Genomic DNA, 20,646 nt, shown 5'->3' with positions numbered 1-20,646 from the left:
AAACCAGCCTGTTTTCTCCCAAATCCAGCTGCAGCAATATCGCTCTGCTTTCTGTAGGAGTGAATTGTCACCAGTCCCCAAAAGATGGCGTCATTGGTTGCTGATTCACCAAGTGTCTGCACGTCCCAGCTCCGCAGCATCCAGAGAGAAGGTGCAGGAAGCCTGTGCAAAACAAGCAGGTGCCCAGAGCAAAGCCTTAACACATTCTGGTCTTGCATCAAGCTCTCAGCTCAGGTACCAACGAGCACTGGGGTTATGGAGATTTCCGACCTAGCGGTCAGGTTAAAGGGCTACACCTGGAGAGAAGAGCGTGCAGGAGAGGCTGTGGTTTGCAAATTGTATTTTAAGGGAAATTTATTTTAAGGTATGTGATGTTTACATGAGGAGTATCCAGAACAGAGTGCAGTATTGGCCACTGCACTGGAAACATGCAGCTACAGTGGAAATATGGTGTGTGAGCATCTGGCACATGACTGTTGCACTTGACATTCTCCAAACCCCTTCAGTGCTGCAGCTTTGCAAAGAAAAGGGTGCAGCAAGCTGCTCGTAAACCACAGCTTCATTTCACACCGGAAAAGTTGTATGTTTAAGTCTCAACTTTTTTTTTTTTTTTTCCCTGTATCTGAAACAAAAGTTTGTGATCTGAGACTAAATTTTGAAATCTTCATTAAAACTTTCCATTCCTCCTCACCGAATGGATCAAGAGTTCTAATGTTAACAACAGGAAGAATCAGCAATGCCTAAACACAACCAGCCGTCACACTGAGTTACCACAAGCCCATCGCTTGCAGGGACCCAGCAGCACCTACTTGTCACAAGCCAGCAACGTCGCATCCTTGCTTTGCAGGCTGCACAGAGGTGTCCTTCTGAAGCACTGTGGTGAGATATCATGAGCATCAGAAACTACAGACCTGGTGGAGCATGGTCACTCCGATGCTCATTGTGTGCCTACCATCCTCACAGCACAGCTCCCATGTCCCGAGATGTTCTCCAGCTACACAATGCTGGTAGATATCAGTACTGTGTGGAATATTACTGATCCAAAGCAGCTGAGGAGTTCCTTATCACTATGAAAAAGCCACTGATTTGCTGTAGAAGTGATCCTTCCACGAGATGACTAAGAAATCAGTCATAAAACTCAGCACCTGCTCCGGCTCTGATGCCCCAAGCTCCCTCTCACTCACAATCCCTTCTCTGTAATTTTGAACTGTTTCAGACTGCCATTTAATTTAAACCACAATTTCCATAAGGACAGGGAGACTTAACATGTGACAACCTACCCCACTAATGTTTTCAAAAAGAACAAAAAGTTCCCCATTTAAAAGCCCCCTCCAAAATACACTGAGATAAATTTGTGTCTGACCAGGGGCTGTGGTAGGAAATCTCTCCTAGCTTTTCCAAGTGAAGTCTCCTCAGCAAGCACTGAGAAAATGAATCCTAAACTAGCCTCCTGCTGAGACCCATTCCAAAAAAAGCAGGTCCTTGTCAGCCTGTCTCTTCCCTGCCTGATTGTCTCCTCTCTCTTTGTTCACGTCTCCTATTTAATTGTTTGACATAAATAAAATACAGCCCCATTTCTTCCCAGTCCCTACACACATTTAGTCCTGCCATTTCTGAAGGGAGGAAGGACCTGTATACCCGAAAGTTCTTCTGTGTTTTTCAACTCTATTAGTTGCTCTAACCAAACTTACACCTCCTCCAGTGAATCCAGTCTCTCATTGAAAACCAGGGCAAGGCAAGCAGCTTCTGTTTCACAAACTGAATCCTGAGGGAACAACTCTATCAGATATGAAGATCTCCCCCCTCCCCCCGGTAAAAATTCTGGTTTCCTCTCTCACCATCCCCACGCTTTCCCTGCAAAGAGATGTCTGCATCTGGATCAAGACTGTGTTATGCCATGGGGTGCCAGACCCCTCACACCTGATGTGATCTGCACCCAGCAGGGCTTAGTGGATCTGAAACATCAAAATTTAATCTAGGCTGATGTTAGTATTTAAAGATAAGCATCTTAGGCTGGAGTTCACCAGCAATCAGAGCCCTGCAACTTTAGTTATAAGTATACTGAAACTTATTGGAAGGTTTGGGAGAAAAAAAAAATCTACCTTCTACTGTCTAACCAACCTGGTCTGGTCTCCTCATACCTTTTATACAACGTTTTGTAGAAGTAAGTGGCTGTCTGATATTTCTTCTTCCTTAGGCATATCATAAACGTGGCATTACAACAGAAATTATTCATAAAACACATTAGTGATGCTAGTGCTTCACTGATTGGACTGCTGTCCTCAATCTAACAAGTCCATTGCAAAATATCCTCCAGAGGACAAATGGTCAAACCTGAGCATGCTAAAGCCACAGGGATTCTTTAATTACTGTCATTAACCACCTCACCTCCACTTTCAGAGTAGGTCAGAGTGTAAAACATAGGTATATTTTCTGCTTAGTTCAAGCTGCTTGATTAAATTTGCTGCCTTTTTGCCCGACTGCAGCCACGGGTGTTGAGTGCTGATCTCATGAGGTCTGCAAGCCTCAGCATCCCAGCAGACACTTCAACACAACTGAGACCTGAGCATGCCACCACGCTGCAGATCTAAATTCTTTATACAGGTGCTAGTTTTTAAATTACAGCTTTTCCTGGAGGTCCTGTTTGTGTGCCTGGAGCTTTTCATAATGAAGTAATTGCCACTGCAACTGTTTTAGTTGTTCTTATTCGTTACTATAGAAAGGAGAAATTGCTCTGTGCCAAGGGATATGTAAACACAGGACCCAGAAAAAGATGATCCCTGCCCCCAAGTAATTTGTTATTGAGGAGACATGAGATGGAGGCACAAAAGAGGGGTGGTTTCATCTGATCACACACAGACATCTCCTTCAGAGCTACGCTTCCCCCTGTCCCTCTCTGGCTGATGAAGGGTATCCTTCTGGGGAAGGACTCTTGACAGCCTGCTTACATCTCTCTCCCCACTGACAATAAGCTTTTGTCTTGCATTAAAGGGATATACTGGCTAGCAGTTTATTGAAGGCAGCAGAAAGGACTAGCTCCCCTGAAACCACCTCCTGTTACTCAGCAAAGCAGCCTTCATCCCGTGCTGCACAATGGGCAACATCAGAAGAGGCAGGGGTGGCGGTACCTTTTGTGTAGGGGTGAGTCACAAAGCAAATAAAAATACGAGGAGGAAAAGGAGTCCTCTGGGTGGTGACACAGGGCCCAGGGCCTGAACACGACACAGGAAGAGGTGGCCTCGTGTGGAAACCAGCTCAGTCCGTCAGCCACGAGGACCAAGCTGAAGGTCCTAAGCTGTGCTTATGAGAGGAAGCTGGGCTCCTGTTCGGTATCTGGGACTGACCCGTAATAAAATAACACTCTTAGGTGGAGAAGTGGAGTTCCTGGCCTAGTCAGTGAAGCCAGGCACTTCCCAAAAGCACCTTATCCCATTATAAAGGCAACACGGATTCCACCTAGGTTAAGGAGAATAACTTAAGGAGAAAGGAGAATAACTTAAGGAGGTTGAGAAAACTGCCCCTCAAACCAGAAGGGGCCTACACAAACAGCGTAACTTCGAAGTCACGTTCAGAGATGGCCAGAGTCCTAAGAGATTTCTTTTACCTCAGGTCTGATGTTCACGTTTGTTTGATGGGATTTCAAGACTCAGCCCCTTGTAATGTTATTTAACTGATGAAACCAGTTTTCTTTTTATTTTGAAAAAAGAATCTATTTCATGCAGACAAGTCTTACAGCCTCACCAAAGCACATTTCACGGATCTTAGTTGGCCTAATACAAGCTCTCCTCACTCACCAAGATTTTTTGAGGCCCAGTGAAATGAGCCCAGTTCCTAGCCCATTTAGCTCACTTCTCAGAACCATCACGTCTAAGTAGCAGCCACATCAGCAATTTTATCAGTCAGCAGTGCCTGATTCCTGACATGCCCAGAAACAGGGGTCTTTCTTTGCAAAGGAGTAGTAGAAATACACCTCCCACATAAAGAAAAATAATCATCAGCATCATAGAATCATTGAGGTTGGAAAAGACCTTCAAGATATCTGGTCCAACCACCCCCCTACCACCAATGTCACCACTAAACCATGTCCCTAAGCACCAGTCCAACCTTTCTTTGAATGCCCCCAGGGACAGTGATGCCACCACTACCCTGGGCAACCCATCCCAACGCCTGACTGCTCTTTCTGAGAAGAGATGTCTCCTCATTTCCAACCTGAACCTCCCCTGACACAACTTGAGGCCATTCCTTCTAGTCCTATCACTAGTTACCTACGAGCTAAATAAGTAGGAAGGCCAGGAAACACCAGCAAATAACACCACCAGCCTGGTGAAACTGTTGCTACTCTACGTGCAAACACCAGGAAGCCCAACCCCTCCCAACGTGCAAGTGGTCACCTGTAGGCAAAAACAAGAGCCCTGAATGCTGAAGCGTGTAAAGTTTTTTTTGGCAGTACGGAAGTCCCTGCGGTTGGAGATGAAAACCACAAGATGCTCAAAAAAAAAAAAAAAAAAAGAACGCATGCCACTGGGGCACGGGGCTTTCTTGATGGGTTTCGCATCAGCGACCACCTGCCTTGCACAAAGCAGCTTTTTCAGAGCAAAGAACAATTGCAGAGAACAATCGGGCTGAAGAACTCAGCTACATGCCAGCAATGCATGGGCTTGGACATATATATGTCTATATATATATACATACACACATGTATATGAATATATGAAGAAAAACATTCCCGCGTCTTGTTTGCTCTGTAATAAAATAGCTCTTCCACCTACAACAAGCTCGAGCACACACAAGTGGAGGCAGCAGAACCTCTGCCAAGAAATGCAGTGTGGGGCCTGTGTCCGTAGCATGGCACTCGCCCACGTTTTCTGCAGAGATGGACCTGGTGTGAGTGCCCCGAACGGCTGGGAGACAGCGGTCTGAGGGGGCTGATCTGACTTCAAGCCCGTGAGTTGTCAGTCTGAATCTCTAGTGAAGTAGCCACAGCAAAATCCTCAAGGTACCTCTAAAATAAATGCCATAACGAGAAATGAGCCCAAGTTCTGGAACAGAACTGAATTTCTTCAGAAATCATTTCTTGTTTCATTTCACCTCAGATGCTGAACACCGGCTCTTCACTCAAGAGGGTCCTGATGACATCACATCCTCTCCAAAAAGCTGCACAGCCTCCGAAGGCAAGCGAGAAAGATCATCTGTGCTCCGCTGCCTTGTCCCCGAGGATGACGGACACATCTCCTGTGCTGCTCCTCCTGCTCAGCCTGGGGCTCTGTGAGTATGGGACTGGGATTCTTGGTGACCTTTGCCAGGGGGAGCGAGTAAAAGGGGTTAAGGCGTTCCCCCTTCCACCAAATCCAAGGAACGGGGGAAAACGATCAGTGGGGGAAATGAAGAGCAAGCCCAAAAGACAAACGATCAGGGCTGCTCAGTGAATGTGGAGGGAAGGAAAGCAGGAGCAGCGTGACTGCAGCGTGACACGCAGCGGGAACACAGCCCGCTGGGACAGGCGTTGCTGGAGGGGTTGGGGAATGCCAAAAAAAAGGGGGGGAAGGGGAAAAGAAATAGCAGTGTTATTAGGGAATCACTTCAGATTAGCTGGGAAATGTTTCCACCCCCGAGAACGCAGCTGAAAGCTATTCTGAAGGGCAGCGTCCATCTTAAAGCCCGGGTGGCTGAATGCTGAGTCCCCCAGGGACTCAACCAAACCACCCAAGTGTGTCGGATGGCGTGGTCCTGCCTTCATGTCCTCCTTCAGGACCAGGGTGCCATCCCTAGGGCTGCCCAAAGACCCCCAGGAGCAGTCCCCACGCTTGCCTGGAGAGATGCCGCTCTTCCCAAACGGGCTGTGAAGGGCAATGGTGGACTTATCCCCCCACAGGCTGCCCTGGAGCCCTGGGCCAGAAGTACGTGACGGCGCCCAAATTCTATGACAGCAAGACCACACACCCCCAGAGAGGAAAGCTGCTGAAGCTGGTGTGCATGAATTCCTTAGACAGCGGCGTCTCCTGGATCCGCCAGGACAAGGCTGGGACCCTTCACTTCATCGTCTACATTTCCACCTTGTCCAAGACAACTTTTGAAGGGAGCCAGAAAACATCTTCACGCTTTCAGGTGTCAAAGAGCGGCACATCCTATCAGCTGCAGGTCAATTCCTTCGAGGCACAGGACGAGGGGATCTATTTCTGCACCGTCAACTTCAACCAAGCACTGTACTTCAGCTCTGGCCTACACGTCTTCTTCCCAGGTCAGCAACATCCTCATCTACCTCACTTACACCCAGCACCCCTGCCCATGCCTTTTTTATTGTTCTATTGCCCCCCAATCCCTATCTCCCTCCTGGTTTGCCCAAGGCATCTTGTGCCCAAAGCCCTGGTCCTCCTGCTGGAGGCTCCCTGCTCACCGTCTCCGCTTGCTTTTCCCTGCCCAAAGACAAAGGTGGCTGAGCAGACCCAGCAGCACCTCCCTATCCCACTGGTGGCTGAGGGGTTGAGAGTAAAAAAAAGTCCACAGCCACCCCCCCCTTCCTCACTTCGCCTCAGCCCTAAAAGTCCTGCCAAGCTCTGAACCCTTACAGCACCTCAAACAGAAACTCAAAGGCGAGGCCGGAGGTTGGACCGAGGAAAGAAAAAAAAAAAAAAAAAAAAAAAAAACAGGTCTCTCAACAGGTCTCTCAGGACATGTGTCCTAAGAGCTATAGATAAGAGCTCAGAAATTGAGAAGCGGTGGCAGAAAGCAAGAAATTAGGAGCCCACAGCTATCAGCCTACAGCTCAGGAACACAAGCTCACCCCAGGGGAGCATTTCGGGGCATCACAGTCCCAAAAGGGGCCCTACAAAGACCTCCCAAGCAAGAGACAGGAGCAGCCATTCCCCAGCAGGGGAGGGGGCAAGCTATTTTGTTCTGTCTTGCTGTGTGCTGTATTCATCCCCTGTCACTTGCAGTCACGACGACAGCGGCGCCCGTCACAGCTGTGCCCACCACCCAGAGCAGCCAAGTCACCAAGAGGGACGTCTGCCTGCAGAGCCACGAGGCAGGTAACCCAGGGGAGGCAGAGGGAAGGAGGGGGGGTCTGCCAGAGGTCCTGTGGGTCCAAAGAGCTTAGCTGAATGCCTGTAGTGACTACGGGTGTTTTGGGATGGGCAGGGATCCTTTTATCTCAGTCAGAAATGGAGAGCTGCAGCCAAGGGGGTTCAATTCTGACTCCATTTTGGAACAGGCTGCCCAGGGAAGCGGTGGAGTCCCCAGCTCTGGGGGGGCGGTTAAAGAGATGCGTGGATGTGGCACCAAGGGACATGGTTTGGTGCTGGGACTCGGTATATCAGGCTGATGGTTGGACTTGGTGATCTTGAGGGTCTTTTCCAACCTAGATGATTCCATGGTTTGGTGACTCCAAGCACTGATTTCATCCCACCTGGGATGACTTACAAAGCATGAGCACGCCTGATGGCTGGGCATCCCAAAAAGAGGGAAAGCCCTATGTGCTAGCACCGGTTTTAGCCTCAGCAAGGGACACAAGAAGACTTTTGGCCATGTGTCCTCCTTCAGCTCCCCAGGACCTTGGCCTCACAGCTGGGGATGTCACCTGTGGACACCCCTCGTCCCCACCTCTCCCTCTGCAGGCTGGGAAGCCCTCTCCTCACCTATGGCTCCCACCAGCCTCGCTGAAAGCCAGACGGGTCCCTTTGCTTGCTGGGCCTCCAGGTGGCTCCTCCAGGGCCAGCCGTAACCCCAGCCGCAAGCGCCTGCAGGACCTTTCCTTTCTTCTCTCCCCTTTATTCCTGCAGAGACAAGTAAGGAGAAAGAGCTGAATTTATTCTGTGAGATTTTCATCTGGGTTCCTTTGGCTGCTGCCTGCATCCTGCTGCTCGTTGCCCTGGTCATCACCATCGTGCTGTGCCAAAGTAAGTCGCACCCCGAGCCCCTGCAGATGTCCCTGCAGCCTCAGGCCAAAGAGCAGAGCCCAGTCCTTCAGCAGAATGGGCTTTCCGGCTCTTCCCCTCGTGTAGGTATTGAGTAACCAGGACACAGTGAATGCAAAAGGGCTGCTCTTAAAATTAACTTCCGTATTTTCCTCTCCTGGAGGTTTAGCTTGAGAAACAAGCATCAAATCCTACACTATAAGACAACAGAATATAAACAGAGGAAAGTCACCCTACCAAACTGTATCGGTCCTACCACCCTTAAATCAGTGTATCAGAGGCAAAAGTACCAGGACGCTTTGACAAAATAAAGGTGCTTCAGCACGGGACTTACAAATTCAAACGACTGATCGGCAGCTTGAGCTACAGCCAACCTCGCTACTTGATACACGGCTTCAGAGGCTGGTGCAGTTCAAGCAGTAACGCAAGGTCTCTGGGCAGGCAGAAGTCCTGTAGCTGAATTTCATGTCTGAGATGTCTTTAACTTACCCTCAGCAAGCAGTGAGAGCAAATGTATTTAAACCATTTTAATGCCTGCTGAAATCAATTTAGCTTTCCTTTGGGGAAGTGCCCAGACACCCCCAGCACCTGCACCGATTTCATTATATGGCTCAGCTCGTTAGTGCGGGTCACTGCCATGCTCCGCTGCTGAATTAACCTCACCAGATCCTCACTGCCCCTACAGCCCGGAGCTGATGCGAGATTAATTTACCGGTTTAACAAGTACAAAGTTTCAGTATGTTAGCCCCAAAAAACACTGATCTCCACTACCCACGGCAACAGGAAGGAATACACGAACAAACACTGAGAAACCACAACCAAAACCCGTTCTGCTTGAGGGAAATGGCTGCTGAAGCACTGGAGAGCCAGGAGTTCAGGGTCCTGCAGCGGGTCCAAATTCCCCCTAAAGCCCCCAGGGCCAAGAGCACCCCACATGCACCAGGATTTCCTGGTGATGTGCAATACCATTAACTTACAACCACTACTCCACAATTTCTTTCTGCCTCCTAATGCTGATTTGCATTACCAGTGAAAAGCCATTAGCTGCATTAATTTCTGCAGCAGGCAGCACAAACCCTCAAGGAGGGATTTTTACATCCAGACTCCTCCCTTTCGTGCTAAAATTAATGGTTTAGCGCTGTATTTTCCTGAATACATCCTGAAATAATGACATAGATGCTAAAACGGGGAAGAGCATCGTTTAGGGGGATGGATCCTGAGCTGATCCAAGTCAGGTTAGAGCCACAAAGCAGCAGTGTATTTAAGAAACGCTGGCTAAAGGCAGAGCTCCATATCTCTCTGCATCCCTCTGTACATTTGTAACAGCAGCGAAGAAGCCCAGAGGGTAAAACCAAGCCCAACTAAACCCTCGTGGTGCATGAAGACAGATCGCAGCCACCTGGAGAGAAACTTGGCCGTGCACTGCGTGGGATCCACGCCACTCGCCTGCTGTAGAAATAACTGCTGCCAACGGATTTTCAGCAGCGTGCCAAAAAGCCACTGGAGAGAGCAAAAAATAAATCCCCGTCAGTGTTGGCAGGATGACCCTGCTACTGCTGTTCCCAAGAAAACACCCTTTAGTTTCTGATGATCCTGGAGCTGAGAGCCGGGGGAACGTGCAGCACTGCTCACTTGTGTGGCTTTCCCCCCAGATAAGCTTGGTTTATCTGCTGACAGTCTTCAAGTAAAGAGAAGGGTGGCAGGGTGCGAGGGAACGCCAGCTCGATGCCACTGCTGCATTTCTTTACGAAGCTGTGACTCGGTGTCTCCAAACTAAAACTTTTTTTTTTTTTTTTTTTTTTTCATTTTAGAAACCAGGCGACGAAGATGCAGGTGTAAGAGGTTAGTACCTGACAGCTGGTGACACTTTGCAACTTGTTGGCATCTCACACTGAAGTGACACAGCGAGCAGGTGCCAAAAAGCACCTAAAAAGCCCTCATTCACCACACGGTGGTTGGGAGGGGGCTGTGTAACTGGGGGGGAAGGGTGAAGGTAAAAACAGAGAAGATTCTCTTCTTGTGCTTGCTTTTTAAGTAATTCAAATCCCTGAGAGCTGATGCTGCAGTAGATATTAAACAGAGAGGCAGGAGGCATTTGCAGCAGTCTGAAACCTTTGCACATCTCCCAGAAATTAGCATTACCTTTGGGTATTCCTAACATGCTGCTCCACAAAAGCGGCATCTATGGACAATGAACAGGTGACGTTGCTGCTAGCAGAATGCCCTCTGCACCATTTTGGAGCAGCAGCACCACAGCCGTATGCTTCTATTTCCCCAACAGGCACCACGTAACAGCAAGAAAAAGGCTCGTGCAGACTTAGATGATTTTCTTAACAAACTGCAACTTAGACATGTGTAGCTTTAAAGTTAATTTATTTTCTAGGGCAGGCAGGAATCCTTTTTTCTGCTTTCTTCCTCTGTCCCTCCCCATCTACCCACTGCGCTCATCCTGAGCCACCAGGAACAGACGACAATAATACTGCAGTAAGCGCTTCGCTTACTGAGCTTCATTTATGAGCAAGAAATCCTCCTGCCCGCATGCAACACATGGTTTTCTTCTGCAACCTGACCTCCCTGCAGCTGGTGGCTTCACCTAGCCCACTCTGCAGAAAACCACCCCTGCGCTTTTGCAAGCCCCGTGCTGAGAGTGCACCCTAGGGCTTGCCCAAAGAGCAGCGCTCGAGTACAGGATCCCTGCTGCTGCTCCAGCCACACCAGCACCGGGCTAGCGGTAGAAAAACTAGGTTGCAAGAAAGGCTGGGACAGTAATTTCACACTACCGGAGCCTTTTCTTTGCAAATCGAGCATCGTGCAAACCAGGTGAATGCAGATTCCTTGCTACATATCCCTAGGTTGCACACTAAGAGAAGAACCACATTTGAGTTACACAAATAAATTAAAACAACCATTCAAAAAGCTACTATTGATGGATAAAAAAAAAAAATACCTCTTTCCCCCTGCATTTACAGAAAATGTATCCCTACAAATTTATTTTAGTTTTAAATGCATGAAACTCAGAGAAGGCCTCAGAAATCAGTGCCTGAATAAGGTGTTACGGAGCTTTTACAAAGGCTATTTTCCACAGCCAGCACGACACACTTCTGATCTCTGCCTGGCTTTCCAAGGGCTAAATCATAACGAAGACTCTTCTCGTAATGTTTAGGACAGTGCCTGCATGCCTCACTTATCTCAATTCCTGCCGCCAGCCCTGTGCAGAGATGTTTTCTCCCTCGGGAAAACCATTCTGCACAGCTGCAGAGCTCTTCAGTTTCCCACCGATTGAGTGGTTGGGTTACAAGTGCCCCAGGAAATCATCTTGTTGAGGACAGCTTTCCTTTGGCACTGCTAACATGACAGAGTTATGTTTTAAGCAACTGTAGCATATTTAAGCTTTTATTTAGAGAGGAAATCCCTGCTGCTGGTAGCAGTTGCCACTTATTGAAACGAAGCTCTCTGGAAGTTCACAGCACAATTCATTCAATTAAAGAGCGCCTCGGGATCTGGCCTGGGATTCCTTCTGGCACCTGAAGCATTTGTTTTCCACCGCAAATCAATCTTCAGCAAAAACAGATGCCAAATCTTCAACTCATTAAATCATAAAACTATCAATGGCTGGGGGACCAGTAACATCTGTCACTTTAGGAGCACGCTTGTAGCCTATAAAGCCTCCGTAACAAGCAGCCAGAGCAGTCCTTAACAACTGGCAACAGCTCCCCTGACTCCCCAAAGCCCTCAGCCTTGCTTTCAGGGCAGCACTGTGTTAGCAGAGGGAGGGGGACAATGCTCCTCGCCTCTCTGACTGCAGAAAGGCTTGGTGATACCATGGAAATGTGCAAAGGTAAATTTTAAAACGACCCCAAAAAAGTTTGTTTAAATAATAATCATAATAAACACAATTGCTTAGCAGCTTATCTTAAGCCCTGCTACTGAAGGGGCTGTTGGAACGCTTCGCAGCCTGCTCTTTGAGGTCCCCAGCTGCAGACCAAGGCCAAGGGAGCTGATCAGCAGCGTTACAGCAATTGCCTTCTTGTTTGTTTCACGTCAAATAAATCACAAACTTTTCTCTCTCTAGACCTGCAAACGGGAAGCCCAAAATGAAACCCAACATGCCAAACCAACAGATATGAGCATCTGCACCTCTTGGCTTCTGGATCCCCTTCCGGGAGCTATCGCTGCAAATGCCCATCACCTACACGATCCGTATGGCTACTACTTCACTCTATCCTGAGAAATTGGAAAAGACAAGTGTCCAGATGGAGCAGGGACACGTGGAAGGCAAGCAGGTGCTTCCTCTGCGAACTGCATGCCAAAGCACAGCTCCGTCCACAGCCTGAGTTTTTCAAATTGATTCCCAAGGCCAAATGTCGCCTTTAATCCCAATGACAGAGCTCTGGTTCAGGCAGAAGAACCAGGTCAATCCTGATGCCAACGTATATCACTGATAAATGGGTGAGGAGTAAGGATATCGCCTGGACCTTTGCTCAAGGGTGTGCAATGATTCTTTCTAAAACACAGCAAAAAGCTGAATTTGCTCCATAATGATTTACAAAGAGAACAATCTCACTTACTATATGCCCTCTTTTGTGGTGCCATGCATCTCCTAGGCCCTAATACAACACAAGGTCGCACTGAGAAAGCAAATATGAATTAAAGGGCCTTACTCTTCAGGGTTTTACAGTCCCGTAAGCTAAAGCTTACTGTTTCCCTCTTGCTATCCTTGTTCTGCTGCTAGCCCCACTTCCATGGATTTCAGCAGTTTTGCCTGAGCACGTAATGGGAGGTTTTCTTTCTTCCTGGAATAAATGGTTGAATAGTTAAAAAGTAAAAGAACAAGTCTTTGTTACTTGTTTTGGTTAAGCAGGATTTTTAGCATAACAGCTTGGGACATACTGACTGATCTAAATGAGAGTTCTGGGTTTTTCTAGCTGTATACTTGATGCAAATTTTTCTTTATGACACTGGCAAATCAACAACTGGGATAAAAAATAAAACAGTATTTCTAGTCAGGCTTACTAATGCTTCTTTCTTTCTTCACTTTCCAGCTTCAGAAAAGCTAAAAAATTATGTGAAAATATAAACGAGGGCTTGAGGCAGCCACGGGTAAGGGAAAAGGCAGTGACTTGCACACCAGCCTGGGCTTTAGGATGCCAGAGTTTAGCTTCAGGTTTACCACAGCCTTGAAACTATCTCTCTAAAATTATTTTCCCTGGGACTTGCAGGATGGGCCCAGTAACATTCCCCCATGCTAGGAAGGTGGATGAGATAAAGGCTCTCAGGGTGCTCTGGTGTCCTTGCCAAGGGACTGATAAAAGCCTGGAGAGAAAGAAAAAAAAAAAAAGGCAAATGAAAAACTCTTTGCTAATCTGCAAACAAGCTGGGAATGAGAAAACTGAGAGAGAAACAGCTCTTAGTTCCTTGTAAGACTTAACTGGAAAAAAACAGAGACTAAGTGAGTGTATCTAGACAACAGCAGACAAATACTGAGAGCAGAACTACACAAGTACACACTGTAAAGAAAAAAATGAACCAAAAAGTCTCAACGTTGAGCTGCACATGAATGCTAAGACAAGAGCACTGTGAGTATCGTGACCTCGTTCAGCCCCCAGGTGCCACGCTGCAGAGAGGCGAGGGTCTCGGTGCACCTGCGCGGGCACGACCCCGGTGCCGGGGGCTCAGCCCCGCGGCAGAGCCGGCTCGATGCCCAGCACGCAGCTGCGCCGTCACACTCAGAGCAAACAGACTCACCGACCTGCTCCCAGGCACCTCAGGCCCAGCCTTTCCCCCCACTCTAACAGGCTGTGGTTAGAGAAACCAGCCTGAGCTCGTCCTACGGTCAGCTCTAACCGCGCAGATGAAAGGCTCAGGCCTCTCGTCTCTCCCGCGAGCACCGCTTGTATGATTAGCTTGGAGCTGCTGACTTAATGCGAGATGAATGTTTGCACCTGTAAAGCCTTAACTGCATTCCTGCAAAGCTGTTTTACAGAACGTACGAACATCGCTGCCTCACCAGTAGCATCCCCTATAGCTGTTTCCTCATAGCTCTCAGCCGTGTTATCCTCGCACACAGCTTTGGCCAACGTGATGTGTCCCATGCCGCCACGCTCCCGTAGCCGAGGCTGTCAGGCCTGTCTGGGGCTAGCCCCAAAGCCTAAAGCCTCTCCCAGCAACTCAGACCATCTCCCCCCAGTCCCAGCCACCGTACCAACTGCAGTGCTGGCACACAAATAATCCTCCTGGCTCACTTGGCACAGCTGCAGTCCCACAAGGACTGAGATACAAGGGTTTTACCACTGCTGGCGGTGAGACAGAGTTAGCACGGGGGGTGGGCGGCTGCTGCAGTGCCCCATTTGATCACAGAGATCAAACTGATCAGGAAAGCAATGCAACAAGTTAATTAACCGAGGAAGGGAAATGGTGCTTAAAGATGTCGGTGCTGTAGGAACTCAGGAATCAAAGGGTTACACGGTACAAAATGTCCTCAGGGCAAACCAAAAGGGCAACCGAAAGGGAAAGAGGCTGACTAGACCAGTATGGACACTGAACGGTTTAAAGAAGAGTTTCTGATTCCCTGCTTCTGAGCTAAGTGAGCTGTGCTCTCCTTTAAACATCCGCGGATTTGAAGGACCCTGAGCAGAGCTTGCAGGACAAGCTGCTAACTAAAGACACTCAAAAAGCTCTTCCTCCCCTGCGCCTCCTCAGACAAAAGACCAGGTGTTGTTTTACCCAGCTGTAAAGCCTGTACCTTCAGAAAAGGCAGGTCCAAGCGGCTCACCCAGTAACTGCTGAAGAGATGAAGCTCTGCAGCTGACACATCTCGCGAGCCAGCCCTTACCTCTGGATTCAAAAGTTAAAGGCCGTTCTGCTGGCCAGGAGCACGCCGCAGCTCCGCATCCACCCGCACTTTGATGTTACAGTCACTGCTGCTGAGATCAGCTCCACCCTGGAGGAACACAAGGCTTCAGACGAGGAGGGATGTGATCCATCTGCCTCGACGTTTGCCCCTCGATTGCCGAGACCTGGCTGCACGCACGCACGACCCAGAGAGGCTCCTCTTAGGGAGATGAAATGACTGAAAACATCTCTCTCCCTCACCAGAAGCAACTGAAGGAGCCCAAACGTGCCTCTTTCAGACTGCTGATGGGGACAAAATCCCACCCTCGCTGCCTACAGGAGGGTCTTGCAGACGGCCACTTCAAGGAGCCATCGCTTGTTCCCCTCAGCCTTCGTCACTGCTCGTTCTTCGCCGTGATACCCACCGTGACCTTCCCCCGCTGCTCTGGCTTTCAGATGGATTTGCAGAAAGGAGGAGAAACAGTCGGGCTGCAGGCACCTGCTGGTTGCCACAAAGAGCCCCACATGCCTGGGGAGCGTTTCCATCCTCCCCGGCACAGCGGCTGAACGTGGCCTGGGACACACAGAGATGGAAGGTGTGGTGTGAAACGTTGAACAGAGAGCCCAGCAGCAGCATCGCTCTGGGTTATTCCCTACTTTTAAATGAAATGATCCATACATTAAATACTTCTTATAGCTGGAGGGCTTGGGGTGGCTCCTGCCTGTCCCTACGCACTCCTCGTGCCACGTTTCCAGTCTGCACTCTGCCAGCCACGGCTCGCATCGTGCTGCAGGGCACGGTTCTCAGAACCCAGCCTGCATCCAGGCGCTGCGGAGCACGGTAAGCACCAGCCAGCACCCAGCTGCCTGCAGCAACCAGCTCCGACTGGCCTAAGCTCCGGCTGCACAGCCAGATGCCTTAACAGAGACCAGAGAGGAAATCTTGGAAGATAACTGAAGCCTTCGTCCATAAATTCATGAGCCTAGAAAATTCCTAGCAGTGTCAGTACTGCAAAGAGAGGGCTTTCGTTGTGCTGCTGCCGCCTGTGCGCTGCATTCTCTCTCTGGAGCTCTGTTTCACATAAAAACCAAGCCCCGTTAATGGGGGCATCACAAATTCCCCCTGCCTGCCAGTTTCTGGACATCATCATCACAGCTGTCAGCTACGGGAGCACAGCATTTGACTGGGTATAAGCAAGGCATTAAAAACAACCGCCTGTTGACTGAAGTCTGTTAGCAGCTTCCAGCTTTACTGTCAGCTGGGCATCACCTTCACTTCTTCGTCTTTGATCACGTCTTGGCATCTCCTTAAAACACAGATCCTGGCGTTTGCTTCTTACACCTGTAAAGATGACAGAAGGGATGCATCACTCAAACCACGTCCTAAGCTGGCTGCAAACTGCCTGTAAGGTACGTGTAGGAATATTATCCCTCTGATCCCTTGTCACAGGTGACATGAGTTAAGGAAGGAGCTCTGAAAGCCGCGGGCTTTGTGCTCTAACGTACACCCACGAATCGCTGTCTGTCCCAGGGGTAACTGGTTCACGCATCTCTTCTTACATTTCCTCACGGGCCTTTCTGCCAGTGAGCACTGCAATTTAAGGATGCTTTAGGGAAAAAAAAATGCACTGAAGCGCCGGGACTGAGCACGGGCTGCTCAGCAAAATCGCTCCTGCAGGTCAGGGGAGTCAGAGGCAGCCTGGAGTAAGGACAGAGGACACAGGCCAGATCAGCAGCCACGGATGGATCCCCCAGAAACGAGGAGCACTTCCCCAGCAGACATCCACGAGAAGCCGGGTGGTTTCCCATCACCAACGGGCCCTCTGGCAGAGGCTGTAACGAGCTCTCCAAGGCAGGACTGAGCTTCCTGAGCCAGTCCCTTCCGTGCAGCCCCACGACCAGGTCACTTTGCAGCTCAGGTCAGCTGCAGCCAGCACTGTCTGACCAAATCTATTTGGAAGGCAAAAAAAACCCACGATTTTTGCACTAAAGCCATAATAACCTGATGCAAACACCACTGCAGGGGGGAGAGGGGAACGAGCCAAGAGCCAGCCCAGCCCTGCTGCAGAGGTGAACGCAGATGCCTCCAGCACAGCAGGTTAGGAGCAACCTGGCTGGATTTGGGGCCGAGAGCAGGACCCGGGCGAGAAAGCAGGGCTGCAACTGGCACCACCAAAGCAGGGAGGACTGCCTGAGCTGGAGCCTGGAGAGGCAGCTCAAGGGAGCTCGTTTCTCCGGGCAGGAAGCTGGTGTTGCACTGACCCTACAAAATCTGATAGTCGGGTGTGGTTTAGGGCACAGGGTGAGGTGTCTGCACTGGGTGCAGAGGAAAAGGCCAGGAGCTGTTTGGGGTTAACATGAAGCAAACAAGAGTCTGAGATGCAGAACGATTTTTAAAGACAAGTAGAAGCAGTAAATTTGCCCAGAGGTTGAGGGTTAGCTAGCAGGGAGTAGCTCAAAGCTTCATCAGAAGCTGATGGGCTAAAGGCAAACAACACAGGGGTTAACGGTCAAAAGACTAAGAGCTGATCTACAATTTCAACAGAACCTCAACTAATGAAGGAAAAAAGATAAAAGGTGGTCACTGAAAACCCCAAGAAGCTGAGGGATGCATCAGACGCCCCCACAACACAAAGCCTCCTGAATTTGTTGCCTTTGTTAAGACACCTGCTTCTTCCTCATCCAGCAGTTCACTTACTCCAAAATATTTTCCGAGACAGTGAAATACGAGCCTCCCGTAACGGGTTTCTTCCTTCCAATTCATCTGAAATAAAACCCTTTTGATGTGCAGGGGCAGCACGACCTATCCATCGCTGGACTGACATCCCGGGCTCTGTTTAATAAATGCCAATGTTATTTTTGTTCTAGGAAAGCGTTTACATTTTTGCTTGTGCTCCACGTTCTTGGAAATCTCTTTAAATAATTCAGAAATCCTGGAAAACACTGGAATTTAGGAAAAAATTTGAGTAACCGTATGTGTTTAGTTTTTCCTCCCTCTGCAGCAAACGTCTCATGGATGATGCAGAAGAAAAACCGAGAAGCTATTTGCAGCCTCCCCCACCTCCTTGATGCTTTAACCAAAGAAAAACCCGCTCACTTGACACTGTAAGGAAGAAACCAACAGCAGCATCACCAAGTGTGAAAATAAACACGAGGGAGAGAAAACGGAGGAGAAAAGTGGCTGGCTGTTCCAAAGTCTGCATTCACCTAAGCTTTGCTCGCTCCAGTCCAGGTCACAGCACCCAGCAGCTTCAGTGCCGAGCCTTTGTTCCAGTTTGCAGTGAAACCGTGCTGTTTAGCTACATTCAGAATAACCCTCTAGATTGTAAGAAGTTCGTAGTTGTGTAAGCAGGACACAAACTGGGCCAGCCCACCAGGGCTTCTGTATTTGAGCTGTCCTTCCCCACACCCTACACTGATGCTCTGCTATCCCAGAAGCATGCGATGAAGGAAGAAAAGCTAATGCACATCAACAAAGGTACGGAAGAAGCAGGGCGTTACCCTTTAACTTAACCTACAAGCTGAAAATTGTGGAGGAGCGAGCAGAAGTTTAACTTTGAAAGGCTGCTGGCAAGGAACGACAGGCTGCGATAGGTTAAGAAAGCAATCTGAATTCCTCCTTTCCTTACCCTGTTACTTTTACTGGAGGTATTTTAGCCTTTGTGCCTTCCCTCTTCCTTTACGGATTATGCACCTGTCCTTGAAGGTGCACCCACCACACAGATTTCACGCTCCAAGTTGATTTGAGTTTCCTGCCGTTTCCCTGCTTCTACCTTTGCATTCTAAGTGACTTTAATGAGTATTCTGCTGGTTCTTGTGTTAATAACTGCTGCAATTAAATTTGATTGCACTCAGTTCCTGCAGACGAGCCCAGCAGGATTCAGTAGTTTACAGCGGGCTAAGAGAGTCCCCTTTCCAGATTTCTCTATAGAGAAATTTAATGCAAACATGAAGTCATACTGAGTGTCACCCCACACACTTTAAGCTTTTCTCTTGCACCTATATATTAAGGCTTGAATTAATTTTAGAGTAGTAATCCAACGCTGTTACAGTTCTCCTTATTATAGATCATCTCTGCCCCTCTCTCCTCTTTCTTCTGTTCTCGAAGCATTTTTCCCTTTTCCATTCTCCTGTTACAAAAGGAAGATCACAAGGGTGGGAGCGGGTTATAGGACACATTTTCAGAGAGACAAATCAACCTCTGTGGTGGCAAGCGCAGAAAAGAAAACAGTGTTTTTGCAGCAGGCAAACAAACCTTGCAAGGAAAATCTAACCCAAACTTACTCGGTTACATCTGGTGAGTCGGCTCCAAGTAGTCATAACTAACCTCAACCTTTAACGTTAGCAGCACCCTGTAAAATGCTAGAAAGAAAGGATGAAGGCTACAGGAAGGAGACAGCTCTAAGGTAACAGGGATCTGAAGCTCTCCATCGTTAGTTTTAACGCAGAGCTTTTGCTGCAGCTTCTACACAAGTTAATCGACCTGACTTACAGACAGAGGGCTGAGACCAACACAGTATTTCAGAAGCAAAACACACCGATTCGTGGCAGGCACGACCTGCTCAGCCATGTCCACTTGCAATTTATAGCGCCGAAGTCCCTGCAGGAAAAGACTTTCCTTATTGAAAAGCACTTCACAGAGCATCGACAGCACTGAACGGGAGGTAAAGGCACGAGCTTTGTCACAGTGACAGTCACGTTACTGTGAAAGCGTTCAGCAGGCTTTAACAACCACTTGAGGTCAAACAGGCTCTGCGCTGTTTTCATTCCCTAGTACCTGTTTTTAAGGTTTGTGTTTGCTGACACAAATCAGACTTCAACCCCCCAAGAAATGGGAAATCTGCAGTGCTATGTCAAGGCAGGTACAAAAGTTGGAACAGAGTCTGTCAAAAGACATAAAGCTAACACCACGGAAGTTGTTTATAAACGCCCACGACAGAGCACCTAGAAGCTAAACCTTTTAGAGAACTGCGGTCAGAAAAATCCTGACAAAGCCCCTCTGCATCACTGGTGCACTTGGTACCACAGAGCTGTGCCGCGGCACAGTCTGCAGAGGGTGGGAAGCAGCGCTGCAAGCCCCCCACAGCAGCTGCACGGTGATCCGGACCTCGCCGCGTTCGGTATCGTCCCTCTAGCTACGTGCAGCAAGAGGCTTTTAATGAGACTGCTGCAGAGGGGTTAGCTAACGGCTTCAGGACATGGTTATCAGGCGGAGCCCAGATCCCACTGCAGCACTTCAAACTTTAAAGGTTTTTAAAATCAAATACTCTGCTGGTAGAGTAGTAGCAGAGCAGTAGTAGCTGCAGTAGAGAAAGTGCACACACGCCCGCTGCTAGCTGTATTTGAAGAATGAAAACCTCCTGTTATTATGCCCTTTTCCCTGTGCAAGGGCTTTCTCTGGTTACCAGAAGCAAATCAGGCCGCAGCAGGAGACAACTTGCAGCACCGCAGAGGGCCGGCTGGGTAGCTGTACCAACCAAAAGGTAGGCAGCGTGTCACACACGCCCAGCGCAGCATCCCCTTACTCCACGCACATGAGCGTTCTCTATTAAACTGCTAGCATCATCTGTTGGTGGAGTTTCAAAACTGCAGGCAATTATGAAGTAAGCATAGAGACAGCGAGAAGAAGTGCAACGGTCTGGTGATAACAGCCAGGTTTGTGAATTAGCTACGTTATCATTAATATGTGCTGTTTCAAAGGGGAAACAGGATCACTCTGTAGTAAAAATGTTTCTAATATGTAAGATGAATTTTTAACAGAGCCCTGTTACAAGTCTGCCGTTCTTGTACACTAAGAATCGCACTAGAGGCATTATCAACACGAAGCTAAGCTCACGCCAATGCCAAAAAACTACCAGTGAGAGAGAAGAGAAAGGGAGATGCAGCACTTACACTCGATCTT

The 20,646-nt window shown here is 48.7% G+C and overlaps 1 protein-coding gene and 1 long non-coding RNA gene across 2 annotated transcripts; one reads left to right on the top strand and one right to left on the bottom strand.

Annotated features, from left to right (window-relative positions):
- Positions 1-1,377: 1,377 nt before the first annotated feature.
- LOC118166952 lies at positions 1,378-12,597 on the bottom strand. The gene is made up of 3 exons (XR_004750833.1): positions 12,470-12,597; positions 10,694-10,699; positions 1,378-1,388 (listed from the first exon to the last, which is right to left on the bottom strand). It is a non-coding gene; the product is annotated as an uncharacterized LOC118166952 (long non-coding RNA).
- CD8A (CD8a molecule) lies at positions 5,202-12,342 on the top strand. Its single transcript, XM_035326109.1, has 6 exons — positions 5,202-5,265; positions 5,873-6,238; positions 6,936-7,028; positions 7,779-7,895; positions 9,725-9,755; positions 11,986-12,342. Exons 1-6 carry the CDS (start codon positions 5,217-5,219, stop codon positions 12,038-12,040), a joined length of 711 nt encoding a protein of 236 aa, XP_035182000.1. The 5' UTR covers positions 5,202-5,216; the 3' UTR covers positions 12,041-12,342.
- Positions 12,598-20,646: the final 8,049 nt, after the last annotated feature.

This window comes from Oxyura jamaicensis, chromosome 4 (assembly GCF_011077185.1).
Source record: "Oxyura jamaicensis isolate SHBP4307 breed ruddy duck chromosome 4, BPBGC_Ojam_1.0, whole genome shotgun sequence".
Taxonomy (NCBI): Eukaryota; Metazoa; Chordata; class Aves; order Anseriformes; family Anatidae; genus Oxyura; species Oxyura jamaicensis.
Note: the sequence above shows the minus strand (reverse complement) of the source record. Positions and strands in the feature narration are given on the sequence as shown.

Excerpts from the sequence above, each read along its gene's own strand:
- CD8A (XM_035326109.1), top strand. The coding sequence starts at position 5,217 with ATGACGGACACATCTCCTGTGCTGCTCCTCCTGCTCAGCCTGGGGCTC. Across the intron at positions 5,266-5,872 it reads CCTGCTCAGCCTGGGGCTCT|GCTGCCCTGGAGCCCTGGGC; the intron begins GTGAGTATGGGA and ends ATCCCCCCACAG. Across the intron at positions 7,896-9,724 it reads CACCATCGTGCTGTGCCAAA|AAACCAGGCGACGAAGATGC; the intron begins GTAAGTCGCACC and ends TTTTCATTTTAG.